Below are 18849 nucleotides of genomic sequence, written 5' to 3' on the forward strand. Positions count from 1 at the left end.
ACTTACAAATTAACTTAATCAAAAAGGTACAAATAAAGGGAAAGACAACCCATGTTCATGGATTGGAAGACTTAATATTGCTTGGATAGCAATACTAGGTAAAGTGATCTACACATTTACTGCAATTCCTATCAAATTCTTAACGATTTTTTTACAGAAATGGAAACATCTTAAAATTAATTTTAAAAAATCTCAAGGGACCCTCAATGGCCAAAACAATCTTGAAAAAGAACAAAGTTCAAGATCTCACATTTTCTGGTTTCAAAATTAATTGCAAAACTACAATAATTAAGAGTGTGGTCCCAGCATAAAGACAGACATACAGACCAATGGAATACAATAAAGAGCCCAGAAATGAGTTCTTGCAAACACAGGCAATTGGTTTTGACAAGACTGCGGAGAGACAATCCAGTAAGGAAAGAACAGCTCTTTCAATGTAAGGAATTGGAAAACTGGGTATCCACATACAAGAGAATGAAATTGGATTCTTACCTTATACCATATACAAAAATTCACTCAATATGGATCAAAGACTTAAATGTAAGACCTAAAACTATAAAACCTTTAGAAGAAAATGTGCAGAAATCTCCATGATATTGGATTTGGCAATGATTTCTTGGATATGTCATTAGAAGCTCAGGGAAGAAAACGTTAGAAAAAATAAATTTGATTTTACCAACACGAAAAACTTTCATGCATCCAAGGACATTATAAACAGAGTGAAAAGGCAACACATGGAATAGGAGGAGGTATCTGTGAATCACACATCTGCTAAGAGGTTAATATCTAAAATAAGTAAAGAACTCCTACAACTCACACTCACACAAAAATCTAAACAAAATGAACTAAGGACTTGAATACATATTTTTTCCAAAGAAAATACAAAAATGGCCAATAAGTACATGAAATGATGCTAAAGAACATTTCTACTCATTCAGGAAATACAAACGAAAACAATGAGATGTCATTTCACATCCACTGGTATGGTTATTTTAAAAATGACAGAATACAAGTGTTGGTGAAGTTGCAGAGATACTGGGAGGGTAAAATGATGCAGTCACTATGGAAAACAAATAATTAAAGTTAGAATTACCATATGATTCAGTAACTCCACTTCTGGATATATACATCAAAGAATTGAAAGCAGGGACTTCAAGATCTATTTGTACACCCACATTCACAGCAGCATTAGTCACAGGAGTCAAGAAAGCAACTCAATGTCCATTGATGGATAAATGCATAAGCCAAATGTTGTGTGAACATACGATGGAATATTGCTCAGCATTAAAAAGGAAAGAAATTCTGACACATGCTGACAATGATCAACCTTGATGATCTCATGCTGAGTAAAATAAACCAGTCACACAAAGCCCAATACTGTATGAATCCAATCAAATCCAATCAAATACCTAGAATAGTCAAATTCATAGAGACAGAAAGTAAACAGGTGGTTGCTAGAGAATAGGGGCAGGGATAATCAGGTGTTAGTGTTTGTTTAATAGGTACGGAGTTTCAGCTTGGGAAGGCGAAAAGAGTTCTATAAATGATGGTTGTACTACAATGTGAATATACTTAACAGAATTCTGAGAGACCTTTCTTCTCCCTGTACTCTGCCATGTGAGGACACAGCAGGACAGACATCTGCAAACCAGGAAGCAGGTCCTCACCAGATACCAAATCTGCCAACACCCAGGATCTGGGATTTCCCAGGCTCCAGAACTGTGAGAAGAAATGTTTGTTCAAGCCACCCACTCTAGGTTGTTTTTTTTTTTTTTAAATTATAGCAGCCCAAACGAATCAAGAAATTAACTCATAAAATAATCCATTTTTAGAGGATTAGAATCCTTTTTTTTTTTTCATAGTCTACAGTGTGGACTACTTTGAATTTCTTTATGATTGTCGGCTATTACATGATGGAGGGAAGTCTATGTCTCCTTTCCTTGAAGGAATCTGGCTGATTCCCTGGCTGCAGATTGGCTGGAAGGTTGCCTCTCCACAGAAAGAGGTTTTACCAACTATAAAATCTCAGAAAGGCTCTGCTGGATTTCTCTTTCTTCAATATTCTAGAAGGTGGAAATTTTCTTTGGAATATTTGCTGAAAAATATTTTATCAATTCTTGCCTCTAACAATCTCCTAAGACTTAAATTCAATAAAAGTTAAGGAATGGTTTCCAACCTAATCTACCCTTTTGTCTATGATATATTTTCTCTTTTGTTTTATCAAATTCATTTTCTCAGTCACTTCTTTTGACAGCAATGTAAAGGAGGTTAGAAGTACGTTGTTTTATGGGCAGAAGACATGAACCATCATTTTTCTGAAGAAGACATCCAGATAGCCAACAAACACATGAAAAGATGCTCAATGCCACTAATTACCAGGGAAATGCAAATCAAAACCACAGTGAGGTATCATCTCACACCTGTCAGAATGACTAAAATCAAAAACACAAGAAACAACAATTGTTGGTGAGGATGTGAAGGAAAAGGATCCCTTGTGTTGGTGGCAATGCAAACTATTGCAGCCACTCTGGAAGACAGTATGGAAATTCCTCAAAAAATTAAAAATAGAATGACCATATATGATCCAGTAATTCTACTCCTGGGTATTTACCCAAAGAATATGAAAACACTAATTTGAAAAGATATATGCACCCCTATGTTTATTGCAGTATTATTTACAACTCATCTATCCAAAGATGAATGGATAAAGAAGATTTGGTATATGCATACAATGGAATATCACTCAACCATAGAACAGATGAAATCTTGCCATTTCCAGCACCATGGATGGATCGTGGAGGGTATAATACTGAGTGAAATAAATCAGCCAGAGACAAATACCATATGATTTCACTCACATGTGACATTTAAGAAACAAAGCAAATGAACAACAACAACAAAAGAGAGAGACAAAGAAAAAACCAGACTCTGAAACAGAGAGAACAAACCAACAGTTACTGGAGGGGATGGGTGAAATAGGCAAGGGGAATTAAAAATCGCACTTATCAAGGTGAGCCCTGGGTGACATACAGAATTGTTAAATCACTCTATTGTACGTTGGAAACGGATAGAACGTTGTATGTTCATTTTAACAGAATTAAAAATTCCATGGGGGGGGTGTAAAAGCAGTTGTGGAATAATAATATTGTTTTGAAATAAAATTCACAGATTCTATATGACAAAAAAGAGAAGTGCATTTGATTTCAGCATCATATTTGATTACTAATAGCAACACCCTGAACACAGATCACTATGTTGACTCCACAATACCCTAAAATTGGGAGATTTGTTCCCATTGACACACATTCTGTTTCCAATTCAAGTCTTTTTAAATTAGTAGCTCTCTTCACAAAACAACTTAATACAGCAGTTTTAATTTTCCTTTGCAAGCAAGAAAGCAAGAACTACAGCTTTCAGCATACCTGGGTTCACCCAGTGAAAGTACCAAAAAGGGGGCTTATCTTAAGGTTATTTTTAAAAATTCAGCATTAGGTACTTTATTTAAAAATTCAAATACAGGGATGCCTGGGTGGGTGGCTCAGTGGGTTAAGTGTCTGCCTTCAGCTCAGGTCATAATACCAGGGTCCTGGAATCGAGTCCCACATCTGGCTCTCGACTCAGTAGGGAGCTTTCTTCTCCCCTTGCCTGCCACTCTCCCTGCTTGTGTTCTATCTCTCTGACAAATAAGTAAACAAAATCTTTTTTTTTTTAATTCAAACACAGGATACTATAGACTTCTAATTTCCTGATCTTATCTTCCTAAGGGAATTTATGAAGCAGTTTACATTAGAAAATAAATCTCCTCTTTCAAAAACTGAGTTGTAAGACAAAGACCACATATGATTCAGAGAGACAAATATATTACCACTTTTAACCTCTATTTAATAGTTCACATCTCCATTTTTTTCCTCAGGGGAAGTGATTCAGTTAGACAAATTCTTGTATATTGTATAGCTCAGAAAAGAGAGCCATTGGTCGTCTCTCGTATTTTCCTAAGAAATAGATTACTTTGGAAGATGTGTTTACATGCCTTGAGAGGCTGGCCAAAAGCAAAAAAAAATTACAAGGGGACAGAAAAATACAAATGTTTCGGGTGGTCAATTTTTTAAAATCACAGAGCACAACATTTATCAAAATTGGATTTATTAGTCATTTTCTCAATAGAAAATATCTAAGCATAGAGTTTGACTGATTTATAGAGAAAGAGAATACAAATCTTTCAAAATTGTTGATAAGAATGATTCATACTTCTTGCTTTTGTGAAGTAATTGTGCATATTAGATCATATTAATTTTGCTGCCTGAGATGGTTTTCAAATTCTTGTCATTTTTTTTCCATAGAAGAAGAGTATTTTAAATAATGTGAGTTGCACTCTTTGATTTGAAGTACAATATTTGTTGAAAGCAAATATGTATATTAAGGTTATTTTGTATGTCTTTCAAATAAAATGTCTCCTTTTATGGATGCATATTTTTTGAAAGGATATCACACCTATGTATTGTCAAACTTCAAAGAAGAGGTAGCTTACTAGTTTTTGGGAGGGAGAAAAGGTTCTTTTACTGGAACCAACCTGGTGATTATTGACTAAATTGCATTGGACGTATCTAGCTTTCTCTGAGAAAGCATGAATCCATCAAAATCAATAAATTGGAAATAAACAATAACAGAGAAATGCAAATAGGATCAATATCCTAAAAGCAGAGAATTCTATTTTAGTTTAATTCTGTAGTCATGCGATTACAAAAAACTGAGAAGCCTTGCTAGAAATTCAGCTGTTTTGTCAATTTATGTTATTTTCGCCCAATTCACTATCCAGAAGCTATTAAATTCACTGAATTAAAATAAACATCGAGAAGCCAATGCATGCTCTTCATCTGACTGCTAATAATCCTTTTTATACACAGATCTTACTTTCGTGTTGTGGATTTATTTTCAAAGCAGAGGATCTTAAGTTCGGAATCCAAATACTCTTACCCTGCCTTTCGCTCAAGGAACATTATTTGGACATTGGAAAATGGTCCAGGCAAAAGTCTGGCTGTGATATTACTTCAAGGAGACCCTTCTTAGAGGGGACAGATACATGAGATACTCTGACTGCCCCTCAACCTTATAGTTTCCACTCCCTATTATGTAAATGAAATCAAGATGGAAGGAACATCTGTAATTATCTGAAGAGGAAGAGATGTTTTAAAAGAGCATCCCTTCGAATAAACAACCCACAGAGGGGAGAGAAAGAGATCCAGAGGAACTATGTAGTCAGGGAGACTGGTTGAGGAGGGGGCTGGAAAGAAGGTCTATTCTCAACTAGATGGCCTTGATGTCCATGGAGGGGCACCTGAATTTTGTTTCATTTTGTTTTGGCATGAACTGGTGAACTCAGCACTCTTCCTTCTCTAACTACCTACCTCTCAGAGTTATAGCTTCTGCACTATCAGCGTAGGTGCTATTCATGTACTGGGGTCCTGGGCAGCTGTCCAGTTCCACCAATTCTAGGGACATCTCTAATTCTATCCATGGTGACAGCCCCTTGAGGTTTCTATGCGCTTGTTGTTATGGAAACAGTTTTGCGGATCTAAAACCTTAGGAAAAATGCCTAAAGGTCTGAAACTTGTTTCCGATCCAAAATAAACCTTCCCTTGCCATAACCTCTTCTGTTCTTTAAAATGAGTTAATTTATTCTTTAAGTAATAAATCATATCTATTAAAAATAAAGTCTCTCCTACCCAAACTGCTGAAAAAATAATACTTCCAGGGCCTGTCTCTTCCTTCTAGTTTAGAAAGTTTGTAAACTTAGGGACGTTGAATATGAGAAATCTTCTGGACTCCTTTAGTTCTGAGAATTTTCTTAGAAGGAACTCACAGTTTTCAAGCAGAATGAGTCTGTCCTACGTAGTGGTCTCTGGTCCCAAACACATCGAAACCAGGGTTAGTAGTTAGGGAGGAGTAGTAGGGATATGTTCATATTCTCTGGTTGCTGTTAACAAATTACCATTTATCTAGTGGCTTAAAACAATATAATCTGTTATCTAATAGTTCGAGAGGTCAGAAATCCAGCAAGGCTCTCACGAGGCTAAAATCAATGGTTCAGCAGAGCTGGGTTTCTTTTGGAGGTTCCTGGGGAGAATCTGTTTCCTTGTCTTTTCCATCTTCTAGAGGTGGCTGGGATTCCTTGACTCTTGACCCCTCTCCTCCATCACATCAGTCAGAGAACCAAATCTTTCTGACCCTCCTTCCGTCATCACATCTCTTTCTTACTATAGCTGGGGAAGGTTTCCCATTTTTAAGGACTCATGGGATTAGAACGTGGCCACTCAGATAATCCAGGCTAATCTCCCCATCTCACAGTCCTAAACCTTAATCACATCTTCAAAGTCTCTTTTGATATGTAAGATAACATAGTCACAGGTCCCCAAGAAGAGGACAAGGGTATCTTGGTGAGGGGAGCATTCTCTACAGAACACGTCTCATGAAATCTTAGTAGCAAACATGGGAGTACAAAAAAGATACCAAACCAATAGATCTGGTTATAAATACAATTTGGAGGAAGCAGATAGACAAGATAAATGGATTCTAATCTATTAATTCTACATCTAATCTACATTGTTAACTGTATCAGACATTTCTATTACATGACACTTCAAACACTCTATCAAGACCTCACCCCTGGGGCGGCTGGGTGGCTCAGTGGGTGAAAGCCTCTGCCTTCAGCTCAGGTCATGATTCCAGGGTCCTGGGATCGAGCCCCACATCAGGCTCTCTGCTCAGCAGGGAGACTGCTTCCTCCTCTCTCTCTGCCTGCCTCCCTGCCTACTTGTGGTCTCTGTCTCTGTCAAATAAATAAATAAAATCTTAAAAAAAAAAAAAAAGACCTCAACCCTTACTTTCTATAGACAGGGGAAGACAAAGCAATGGCCAGCATATTCTGTGCAAATAGTAAGCAGAAAAGCAGATGTGCCTCTATTCTATTCTATTCGTCGATAACAGACAAAGAAAGCTTCAAGACAAAGAGTTTTCTCAGAGGTAAAGAGGGATTCTTCCACATAATAGAAGTATCAATTCAATCAAGAGGACAGGACAGCCCTAAACATGCATGCGTCTAATGATAGAGCTTACACTGCATGAAGCAAAATTAACAAAGCCAAGAAAGAAATAAGTAAACCCACAAACATAGATGTATATTTCAGCATCACTCCTTCATAATTAACAGATCACGTGGAGAAAAATATCAATATGGAATGTGAAAATACAACTAAAACCATCAAGCAGCCTGACTTAATGGACATTCACAGTACTTTACACCCAAGAAATGCAGCATTCACGGACTTTCCAAACACGTAGGAGGGCATTTGCCAAGATGGACCACACCCTGCGCCATAGAACATGCCTTAAAATATTTCGTAGGACTAAAATAATACAGAATATATTCTCTGACAATGAAGAAATTAAAATAACTAAGCTACCTAGAAAAGTTACAAACATTGAGCAATTAGGCACCATCCTTCCACAAGAAAAAAGTTACATGAGACATTTAAAGACATTTCAGAGGGATCCGTGTTGAACACACAACAGATTAAAATTCATGGGCTCCAGCAAAGTAGTGCTTGGAGGGAAGTTTATAGCTTTCAGGGATTGGATTAGAAAAGAAGAAAAGATTTAAAATCAATGATATGTCATTCCACCTCACAAAGGAAGAAAAGAAGCAGAAAATTAATGCAAAGTGAATAGAAGGAAGGGAATCATAGAGATGGCACAAACAAGAGAAACTCATGAAATAATGGTACACCATCTTTGCCAGCTCTTCCTTTGGTAGAAGTTGTGCTTCCTATTCCTGCAAAGTTGAGCACTGTCCAATCACAGTCTACTGTTTTTGAAAATACACCAGGGAACATTTCCATTGAACTTGAACCTTTAAGTACATCTGCACTGCTCCTGTCAACACATGAACCAGCAGGGATAAACGTTATGAAACCGGTGGGAGTTATTGCCACTGGCTACCGTGAGGAGTTGGGGTTATGGTTACACGGTGGAGGAAGCAAGGAACCTATCTAGAAACCAGGAGTTCCCTGAAGCATCTCTTGCGGCTCCCATCTGATGACAATGGGGAACAGGCAATCAGAGGAACCAGGAGCCGGCCAGGACAAAGCAGACCCCTTAGGGAAGACCCGGCTGCCCTTCTAGGGAAGAAATCTGGGTCCACCAAAGTGTTGCCTGAAGGTGAGGAGAATCAAAGTTGGGTGCTAGAGGACAGAGATGGTTGAATATCAAATACTGCCTCAAGACCACCGGGTTTGGAGCGTGTTCCACTAACTATCATGCATTGAGTCTTTTTCCTGAGTTTTTGGGTTGGCTCCTGCCCTTGAAGGGGCTCCTCGTATTCTCCACCTGTGACAATCGCCACTGCTGCAGAGACCATTTCCAAGGGCGTGTTGATGAGTTTTGCACATAAGTTTGCTTCAGCCCACACTGTGTTCCTCCTGCTCTGGCCTTGGGCTTCTCTGTGGGATGCGGTGGGAACTCCCTTGGCACTCAAGCATGCGTAACCTGAAAGGGGTGTGTGTGTGTGTTGGGGGGCTATGCTTGTGGAGCTAACTCTGAACAATGGAGATGGGAACCTTCCCCCAGAAGGTCCTGTGTGGTGGATCCCCCATTGTGGAGATTGACTTAACAAAGACACACCGTTTTCTTGATTTTCCATCATTTTCTGCCCCCTTTCACCTGCCCTCCATTCCTGCCCCTGGGATCACCCCCAGGGCAAACTGCCTTCACATACGCCTTTGTCTTAGTCTCTGCTTGGGACAAATCCATCGTAGCACACTGATCTTTTTTTTTTTTTTTTAATCATTTTTTAAAAATTTATTTTCAGCATAACAGTATTCATTGTTTTTGTACCACACCCAGCACACTGATCTTTATAACAGAATGAATTTCCTCTGGCCACCCAGCCCTGCTTCATTCTTAACTTTCTTTAGAAACCAATCAGTGCCTCTGCGAGTTAGTGTGCTTGGAGAAGGCAATACCACTTTGGAGAATTCAAGCTGGCAGATTTCCCTAGCGAAGTCTCTCTGCTTTGCTGACTTCATTACTAATGGCCTCGTTTTTTGCTCCTAGTATTTTTTTTTTTTCCTTCTTCTTCTGGGAGTTTGAAATAACATGCCCAATTACTTTGAAACAAACAAGCAAGGCAAAAATGTAGCTAATCTTTTCATATTAGCCCTGCTCAGAAGGTGCCTGGTAAATTTCCAGCATTTAGTAAATAACCAGTGCTTGAAAGTATCCCCCGCCCCCCCCTTACCCTTTTGTTACTGTTATTTATTTTCTTTGCTGTTTTACAGAGTCTTGAAGACTTGTTTTCTTCCCTTTCAATGACAAAAGACTATTTTCTCTGGCACAGCCCCAGAGCACAGCAACAGTTAAAGTTGCTGCCATGTGAAAGACTCCCATTTATTTAGAAGTTACTCCAAAGGCCGTGAGAGCAAGCGACCTGGATTATAGGAAGTAGCCCCAGGAAACTCAAGAGTATTTTCTTTCCTGTCTTTTTGCCAGGATGCCAGTTTTTCCTTGACCAATAATAATTTACAGCAAGGTCAAGATTCATTCTAGTTGGAATCTCATAGGATGTCTGCCACATTTCGTACAAGCAATTGCTTTCGCTTACAAAGCCAGGGGGAGAAACACTGAGGGGAAAATGACGTATTTAGCTTAGGGTTCTCCATGGCAAATGGTTCTTGCTAATGTCCTCAGGTCCGTTTTGGGAGCTCAGACCCTCTAATAAAGAAAAAAGCATTAACTAGATAAATAGACATCCATCATCATCAAAGAGAGGTCCAGACTTAAAAAACAAAAACAAAAACAAAAAAACAGAATACACTTTAAAAGAATACAGCAACTGCCCACCCCCCAACTGAGTCATAAAGAGAAAGGAAGTTGGAAGCAGAAAACTGAAAATCAGGAGACTTCGGAGTGAAAATCGGAGGACTGACATACAGACATTTTAAACAGAAGGTAGCTCACAACAGTCAGTGATGAGTGACACTGTTCTTTTGAAGCCACTAGGAGAGGTTAGCAATCCAAACTGCTCAAACTGGAAGCCTCACAGAATTTTGTGAACCAACCTTGGTTTGAGGATTCAGGTTCAGAAGAACTGTGTTGAACTTGCCCCCCTAGTATTGTCTTTACTATCAAGATTAGGAAATTCCCCGAGTATCGTAAATAATATGTAAGAACATTTCTAAACATGGAAGTACCTTTTGGTGTTCACCTCAGCTCTCTGAATCTCATGAGAATTAAGAGAACCACCAAAAAGCCAAAAGTATGTAGACCAGGGTTTAAAATGGTTGTGTTCATTTCAAGAGTTCCTTCATTGAATTCTACCTCCAGAATTCACTGTTACCTGGTTGTTTCAGCAAAGGTTCCTGCCTTTCCGATTTTTTTTTCCTCATGAAACATTTCTCTTCACTTACTTCTGGGGCAATAGCAAGGTTCTGCCATATCACAAGTCATCATTTCCTGTTACACATATGACCCTCAAAATTGCTTATTTTACTTTTCTGCTCTAGGATACATGTCATCACATATCTTACTTCCATTTGGACCGGCTTTCTACTGCTTTTCACTGTTCAATATTTCTTTCAATCATTTATATTATTTTATTTGCGTGATTCCACTGTATGAGAAAGGATAGTTATTCGGACTTTCTACCTCAACACATCCAAGTCATACCACGTCTAATAGAAGGGGAACTTAAAAGACTGGTTTATTTTTCAGATTCCAGAATTTAAGAGGGAAAAAAAAAAGTAAAATTCCCAGCTTATAGTCCTTCATCAGATTAGAGAGGAAGAGAGGAGATAACCGAGTTCCCAGTCATGTCAGGGAGGATATCTTTAGGAAATAAATGTTGTACTGTGAGAGGCCCCTCACTATCATCTTTCTCTTTTCACCAGCATGATAGCCCTTTGGCTAGTAAAACTGAAATAAAGATGAAATCATTATTTTAAAAAATACAGTTGGTTAATGAATTCAAACTGCTGATTAATGACAAGTTCAGTTGAACTATTACCCAGTGCATAAACAAAATAGGTGGCTATTTTACAGAACTTTCCATTTTTCAGCTAGAATGATAGGTATCATATAGAGACGCAAAACCAGAGAAGAATGAACTGATGATCACTTTTTTGGCAATTTGACAGGTTTCACTCATTCCACTTAAATCCTCTTAAAGGATGTCAATATTTTCTGTATCTCAAATTATGTTTCTTCTGCCTACAACTTACTTTCTCGTATTACACAGAATATTTCCTTAGTCTTTTATGTTATTAAATATATTCTCCTCTTCTCATCTATCCTTCCATTTTATAGCTCTCTGTTTGACATTTTCAGAGTTTAGAAACACAACATAGAAAAGCCACAGAGCTTACCATTTCCACCAAGGATAAATATAAGAACATTCCCGCAGTAACTGTTAAGATCCAGTTTTGAACACACGGATCAGCGGATACTGAGAGGCCAACGTAGAGTCCTATGAAGGCAGTGAGAGCACTTACAAAATTCATAAGGATGGCAATCTTAATAGGAAGGCCAGAGCTTAAGAGCACGGCAAAGTCTCCTGAAATTTAAGGGAAAATGAAAACATAATCATTGTGCAATTGATGATACCTTTCCTGGAGTAATGTGCTATTAGGTTGCTTCAAACTTTAGCAACTGGGACCAATTTTGCAAGGAAAGTTGACTGACCAGTCGCTAAAACATTTCTTATATCTCTCTAGGATTCTCATTGTACCATTAGGAAGTTACATCTCAAGAGCTGTCTTCCTTTTCCTAGTCCTAAAGCTAACCTATGCCGGAGGACTGACATATTCTTTAGTTCCTGGCACCCTGTGATCTAGATAAATGCAGAATAAAGCACTTGCTGTTGCAGTTTTTAAACCTTTTTGCCTGGAAACTTGCCAGACAAAATCACGTTATGTTGGCTTTTATTATTTACTTCTGCGAGAACTCCTGTGCACAGAGAACTACTTAATAGATTTTAAAATCATTGCCAAAACTGACCTTATTCTCTCCACACCTTTCCTCCTAAGAAGAATGACCTTTTGATCTGAGAGTCTCTTTTTGGGAGATAGGGAAGGGCTGAAATTCAGTCCAGAGATGGCCTGGTGATGTAGTTACTTAGTTCTGTGGTATAACCGGTCCTAGGAAGGTCTAAAAACACATTCGCTGGCCTGCCTCAGACTGTCACACTCCTCTGTGGTTTTATTATAATAGCTAAAGGCAAGGCCATAGTATGTGGCACCCAGACCAGGTACATTTTAATAGACTCAGGAAGATCCTTGGATGAACCGCTCTAAGGATGGGTGATGAGTTGGTGACAGGATTTTAGGCAGTAGACACTGAATATCGAGGTTGGGGTGGCCCAAAGAGGCAGTGTAGACCTGGCAGTGGGGGCCATGAGAGTGTCTAGAGCCCCCTCTTTAGGGCATGTGTGTACCTGGAGCCAGCTCCCGCTCTTTCTGGGTCTCTTTTGGAAATGTCTATTTTGCCTTCTCTTGTTTCCTGGGAGGCAGAATTTGAATTACAAGGGCTATTAAGATTATCCAGAAAAAGAGCCTTACGCGCATCTGCTAGCAGACGCCTGTCATTTCAATTTTATGCTTGGTCTTAGACATTTTATATAAATCAAGTTGATGAAACCATGGTTTGGCTTTAATTTAAATGTTATTTTATCTCATTGGCCTGTTTGCTGACATAACGGGGCAAGTTCCCCTCTTAATGTTTTTCCCACATATAAGAAGCAGATTTTAAAGTCTTTGCTGAAGTTCTTTAAAATGAGGTTTCTCTAAATGACTTTCTCAGATTTGGAACTCTCCAGAATCCAAAACAAGTGACTTCTGTCCCTGGGGAAACATCATAAAGAGTGAATTTTATCCCAAGGTACAGAAGCTTCCCTCGGCCAGTTGTCTTCTTCTTGCCATTTAAATAGATTATGAATGGAAAGTATTCATCTTTCAATTGTGTGTTGGAAAAAGACGCCTACAGACCATAGCTAGAAATACCCTCTGGCTTTCTCAACAAGTGGAAGACAGCCATGCTACCGTCTGACTTACCCATTTCATGTGGAATTTCGTGACACAAGATGGCAAGCGTGGTGGTCGCTCCTGACTCAGATGAAGATGAGAAGGCCGCTCCTATCACCAGGCCATCTGCGAAATTATGCAGGCTGTCCCCAACCAGTATCATTATTGCTAACAGGCTGATGGTTTTGCCTAAAGAACCAAATAAAGTGAGAAGCGTTAACAGGGCCGTAGACCCGTCACGGAACCCTTCACACACAACCCATTCCCCCATTTTCTCTCGACATTCTTACATCGCGTCAAATTAAGCAACCCCACTTTGGTTCAGCTTTTCAAATAAGTCAGGACTAGAGATGCACATATGGTAATTGACACATTTGGCTGCATGATCATTGTTTTCCTAACGGATCTGACTCGTAACGAGATAAATTATGCATGACATTCACTATTCTGTCACTTTGTTCAGCTATCCCAAAAGAAAAAATTAAAATAATATTGTTATAACCTTCCAAAATACCACCAGTGACCTCTGCACTTGCATTTTTTGTAAAGCACTTTAAAATAATTTAATACCCTCCCCATAGGATGTCGTTAAAATAGAGGCTGTTTTCCAACACTCTCTCCTCTGGGTCAGACTGTCCTTGGTGTTAGATGGCTGGGTTACACTTCTGCCCATTTTCTGCTCATTGGGTTTCCCTTTCTGTTTGGCACTTATGGCCTTCCCCAAGTATCTTGTTCACCAGCACAGAGCCACGGACAACTCTGCTGGCCCCCAAATCAGCTTTGGATCAATTAGTGTCCTTTCCTTTCCAAAAAAATAACCTTCAGGACTAGAGCTGCCAGACATCGAACAAAATAAAGAGAAGCTCTTTTCATGGGATTCCATTACATAATATACATTATCTGATTAGTATAGAGTCACAGAAATAATTACTATCATATTTTTAATCATAATTGGGCCCAGAGTTTTAATGGACAGAATTTCTGCTTTTGAAAACCTAAAACTGTATCTTGGCATAACCTCCTCATGGAATTGGACAACTAATACAGTCAAAAAGTACTCCTAGGATTACACTTATTTTCACAGTAAACAACCTAGGGATGCCATTTGATAAGAATAGCTATTCAAATCCATTTCTATTGTGTAAAACTTCATTAATTACTGTTTAATTAATGCACTATTTGACCAGTGTAGGTAGTAGCTGTTGTTGCTGTTAGAAGTGAATCCAGGGGCACCTGGGTGGCTCAGTGGGTTAAAGCCTCTGCCTTCAGCTCAGGTCATGATTCCAGGGTCCTGGGATCGAGCCCCACATCAGGCTCTCTGCTCAGCAGGGAGCCTGCTTCCTCCTCTCTCTCTCTGCCTGCCTCTCTGCCTACTTGTGGTCTCTGTCTCTGTCAAATAAATAAATAAAATCTTAAAAAAAAAAAAAAAGAACTGAATCCAGTATTCTAATAATTTTACACTCAGTAAAACTAAAAAGATGATACCTCCTGGTTTCTATTATGTGGTCTAAGACTATGGGGGCACTGGGCTATAATATGGTTTTCCACTTTGTCTGGACAATACAGTTCAACTCATTTCACATCCCACACCATAAACTAAGTACCCTCAGTTGAGTAAATGTCAGATAGAGCCCAGGCTATGAGCCAGGAGACAGATGTAGTGACCACTCTGAAAACATGTCCCAGGCATTTCACTTCTGAAATTCATGTTTATTTAGACCTATCCCTGTAGGATGAATTTACATCCTTCTTGTGGTTTACTAATACATTTTATTCTTTATCAAAAATGAGAAAATTTCAGGTAATGGTCACATAAACACAGAATAAATACCAAATGATCAAATTCAGGGAATTCTTATTGGCATGGCCCAGAAACTCTAAGAATCTAATAATCCTACCAGGTCACTTTGCTATTCCTGCCAATTTTCAGAAATAAAGCTCTTCTTTGTGGAAATAAAACAATTTAAAATAATACATTTGGCAACATTGCAGCATGCAAATACATTATGATTTCCATGTACTTTAGTGTAGTTTTGATACAAGTAGCATATCTTCAAATGGAAAATTTTTACTCAATTTATACTCTGCTAAGAAACAGTATGGCTATTTTTGTTTTCTATTATTTTATTACCTCTAATTACGGGTTTCTAAATGTCAGATCATGGACATGTAACAAGCCCCAGGCAAATACATATTTGTAATAGAAACCCCATAAGCACACTGTATATCATCATGTTTAAGGTAATTTACACATGATTCAGTGGAAGATAAGACCAGCATCCATTGCTAATCTAATGTACTTATTACAGAATTATCAATAATATTTTATCTTTGCTTATGTACCTGGCAGTCATATTCATGTCCACATTTCTAACTTATATGAGGTTTCACATGGTGAAACGGGGGCTGGACCTTGTATCATGTTACTTTTTGTTTATTTAAATCAGACTGTGGGTAGGATGTTCACATCCTGTCTTTTGAAACACAAGCCGAGTTCCACCAATGAGGTAATGTGAAACAAGTAATCAAATATTTGAAGCTAATTCAATAGGTCCCTGGCAAAAGGGCAGTTGAGTAATCAAATTTGGATTTGTTCACTGTGCGTTCTGTATGCCAAGCTTGATATCTGAGGTGGAAAGATAGGAGGCTTCCAAAATCCTTGAATGGGACCATCGCTGGTCCCTGATCTAGTATCTGCCAAAGCACTCCTACTGTGATGGGGTATATCCTTCTCCCCTCTTCCCTTCTTTCAAAAATGATAGTGAAGAGATGGCCACTGCAGGCCAACTAGGTGCTAGGCATTCTAGACTCTCTTCTGGAACTAAAGATTTAGAAGGAAAAATATTACTAGCCATGTCCTGAAAGCAGAATTAGACAGACTACATAATCACATATTTTGAATCAAATAAATAAATTACCGAGGTTAAAATATATAACACATTTAAAATAGTGATCGTTACAATCGTGTTTGATCCTTTAGCATCTATACCCCAACCACATTGCAAAATAGGGATAAAGACCATTATTTTTCTCTCCAGTGCATGCATTGGTGCCCAAAACACAGCACAACTTCAAAAATTTCTTGAATGAATGAAAGAATGTAAGAAGACACAGATGCATGAATGAATGTATGAATGACCATCATGAAATTGTTGGTCTATTAGCATTTGTAAGTTTCAGTACTGGAGCTTACCAGCTATGAAATCCTGGGCAGTAACTTACCCTCTCAAACAGCTTGTTTCTACACTTATTTTACTGGGATAATAATTGTTCTTACTTTTGTCAGTCATAGGAGTATTAAATAAGATAATCCATGATGTGTGGAGAGCTATGCCTGGCATATAATGTTAGCTATTTCTATTACGAGGTAACTAATCTATTATAGTAGAATGGGAATAACTAATCATGACAATTTAACATTAAAACACTGAGAAGCTTGTGTCACAAAAGGGCACTATCCATAAGAACCACTAGGCAGATTTGGAAACAACAGATGAAAACTGAAAGAGACCAAAAGAATTCAGAAAATTACAGAAACATAAGCCAAAAGGAACAAAGTGGTCTACAAAATTGGTACGTTAAATTCAGAAATAGGGAAAAGCACAGAAAGAAAAAAGGTTGGTTGAAATTTGTATGAACAAGTGAGTTGTAGAGTAAGATCCAAATGATGAGTTATCTCTGATTTGACCTCCACTGTTCCAGGGACAACATCACACATGAGACAGACGTTTGTACCAAATTTCAGTAGACTGTGACAGAAGTCTCCAGGCTTCATAGAGAAAGAAGTAAAAGGCTCAATTATCATGTAAACATGAATTTTTTTAAATTGATATTCAGTTGACACATATTACATTAGTTTCAGCTGCAGATCATAGTGATTCTGCAAGTCTATACTATACGCTGTGCTCAGGATTTTAAAGGAGCCTTGATAACTACATATGGATTTATAGCAATTGTCATTCCCAGAGGATCAGTTTTAAACAGTTTAGGAAAACATCATTTTTAAAGAATGGAGTACAACTGATATCAATGCTCAGTGCCTGTGAAAGACTGATAGGATTGAGTATTAAATATTTTCTCATAAAGACTGTAATAGTGAAATGCAAACCCAGGAAGAAATCTACATGATTTCCTCACATTATTTTCAAACAGACATAACCCTGTTCTGTGGTACTTTCTATATTTAAAGTTTGACTGTTGAAAATTGGTACTCACATTTTCTGTTGGAGGCCGTCAGACTGCCTACAGGAATTTCAGCTGCCTGTGAATCTTCTGGGCCTTTCTATTTTAAATTAAAAAAAATAATAATAATAACTGATGAAAGATTAGCATTGCTCATCATTTTGGTGTAAAACTGAAACACCTGAAGAGTTATGATGATTTTTAAACATTTGAATATTCTGGGATGTATCAGAACTTTGAAATTTCATAGGCAAGCGTAGACTGTAAAGCCAAAGGGCTAGAAGCAAACTTTTTGTCTTGTGTACCTTTAGATGAAAATAGCTTTCTTACGTACATCAGACCCTTCCACACAGAGCTAGAGGCTACCGAGACAGCCTGTAATGCAGGCTCTTAAATTATGTAAGCCTTTATGAAATCCAAAAGCTGTAGAAAAAAGAAAACGATTCTTGATTCTTGACCTAGTTTGACACTTCTGTATGGTGGACTGTGGGTCTAGGATTCCTTTTCTGATCTTAAAGCACATTGTGTATTGTGGATAGGGAACAAAGCTATGCAATGCCTCCAGTTATTCCTGAAAACATAATACTCTGTTCCCGGGATTTTGGCCAAGAGTAGAGGAATCTCGCTGATGAAGAAAGTACAACAGACTTACAAAAGATAGAAGTTTTACGCTTTTAAAAAATTCTTTCATAGGACAGAGAACTAAGATTTTGAAACTGACTTCTGTGAGTTAAGATGACTTTATTTCAGAGATTGACTCATGGATCAATTTCGGCGAAGTCATTTCCCTTCCCAGGGCCTCGGATTTCTCATTCTATGATGTGAAAGAATATTTTTCGTAATATTTTTCATAGTATTTTTCTTAAGCTCATGTTACATCCCCTTTGCGTTTACGAAAAAACCTACACTAGGACCTGTTTTCACGAACTGACAGAAATCAGAATGGGATTTTTGCTTTTACGGAGAAAAGTCAAAAGCACCAACGGCATTCGGCATCCGTTTCGTGGCAAGGCGAAAGCGGCAGCACGCACCCCAACCTTGAGTGGCGCCGCCAAGCGTTTTCCCCGGGAACTGCACTCAGTGTCTCAGCATCAAGCCACCAGACCTTTGACCTGTATCTGTGAGCATCCGTGCTTTAACTCGATTTATTGTGCATACCTGTTAGCAAAACGTGTCCTAAGGTGTCAAAAGGTCCCAAGAGAGGTTATTATTTTTTTGTATCTGGAAATGCTCACACATTCTTCAATGTAAATTAATGATAATTGCTTCTTTATACCATTTTGACTTGCAAAAGTTTTCATAGGAATGTTTTTTTTGGTTTTTGTTTCTTTCTTTCTTTTTTTTTTTTTTTTTGGATAGTGAGGAAAACCTGCATCTGCCTGTTGACCACGTCCTTTCAAAGGCAGTCACAAGAGCACCTGGCTGGCTTAATTAGAAGAGTGTGTGACTCTCCATCTTGGGGTCGTGAATTCATGCCCCATGTTGAGTGTAGAGATTACTTAAATAAACTTCCAAAAAAACTTTGAGACAAATTTAATGTGAGGCATAAGCATCTTTTTGAAAAATGTGAAACAGAGAACGTAAACTTGTATGTCACATA

General features: G+C 38.3%; 1 protein-coding gene across 4 annotated transcripts in view; it reads right to left on the reverse strand.

Moving 5' to 3' along the window:
* The window catches only part of SLC39A12 (solute carrier family 39 member 12), a 78633-nt gene that overhangs the window by 14404 nt on the left and 45380 nt on the right, over positions 1-18849 (reverse strand). For 3 of the 4 annotated variants that reach the window (XM_032880883.1, XM_032880886.1, XM_032880884.1), the window contains 3 exons: positions 17283-17349; positions 13098-13256; positions 11415-11602 (listed from right to left, as the gene is read on the reverse strand). In XM_032880883.1, the coding sequence (XP_032736774.1) occupies positions 11415-11602; positions 13098-13256; positions 17283-17349 (414 nt within the window). The remainder of the gene's footprint in view (positions 1-11414; positions 11603-13097; positions 13257-17282; positions 17350-18849) is intronic. The other variant, XM_032880885.1, reaches the window with a different exon arrangement.

Source organism: Lontra canadensis, unplaced genomic scaffold (genome assembly GCF_010015895.1).
Source record: "Lontra canadensis isolate GAN:19392208 unplaced genomic scaffold, GSC_riverotter_1.0 scaffold72, whole genome shotgun sequence".
Lineage (NCBI taxonomy): Eukaryota > Metazoa > Chordata > Mammalia > Carnivora > Mustelidae > Lontra > Lontra canadensis.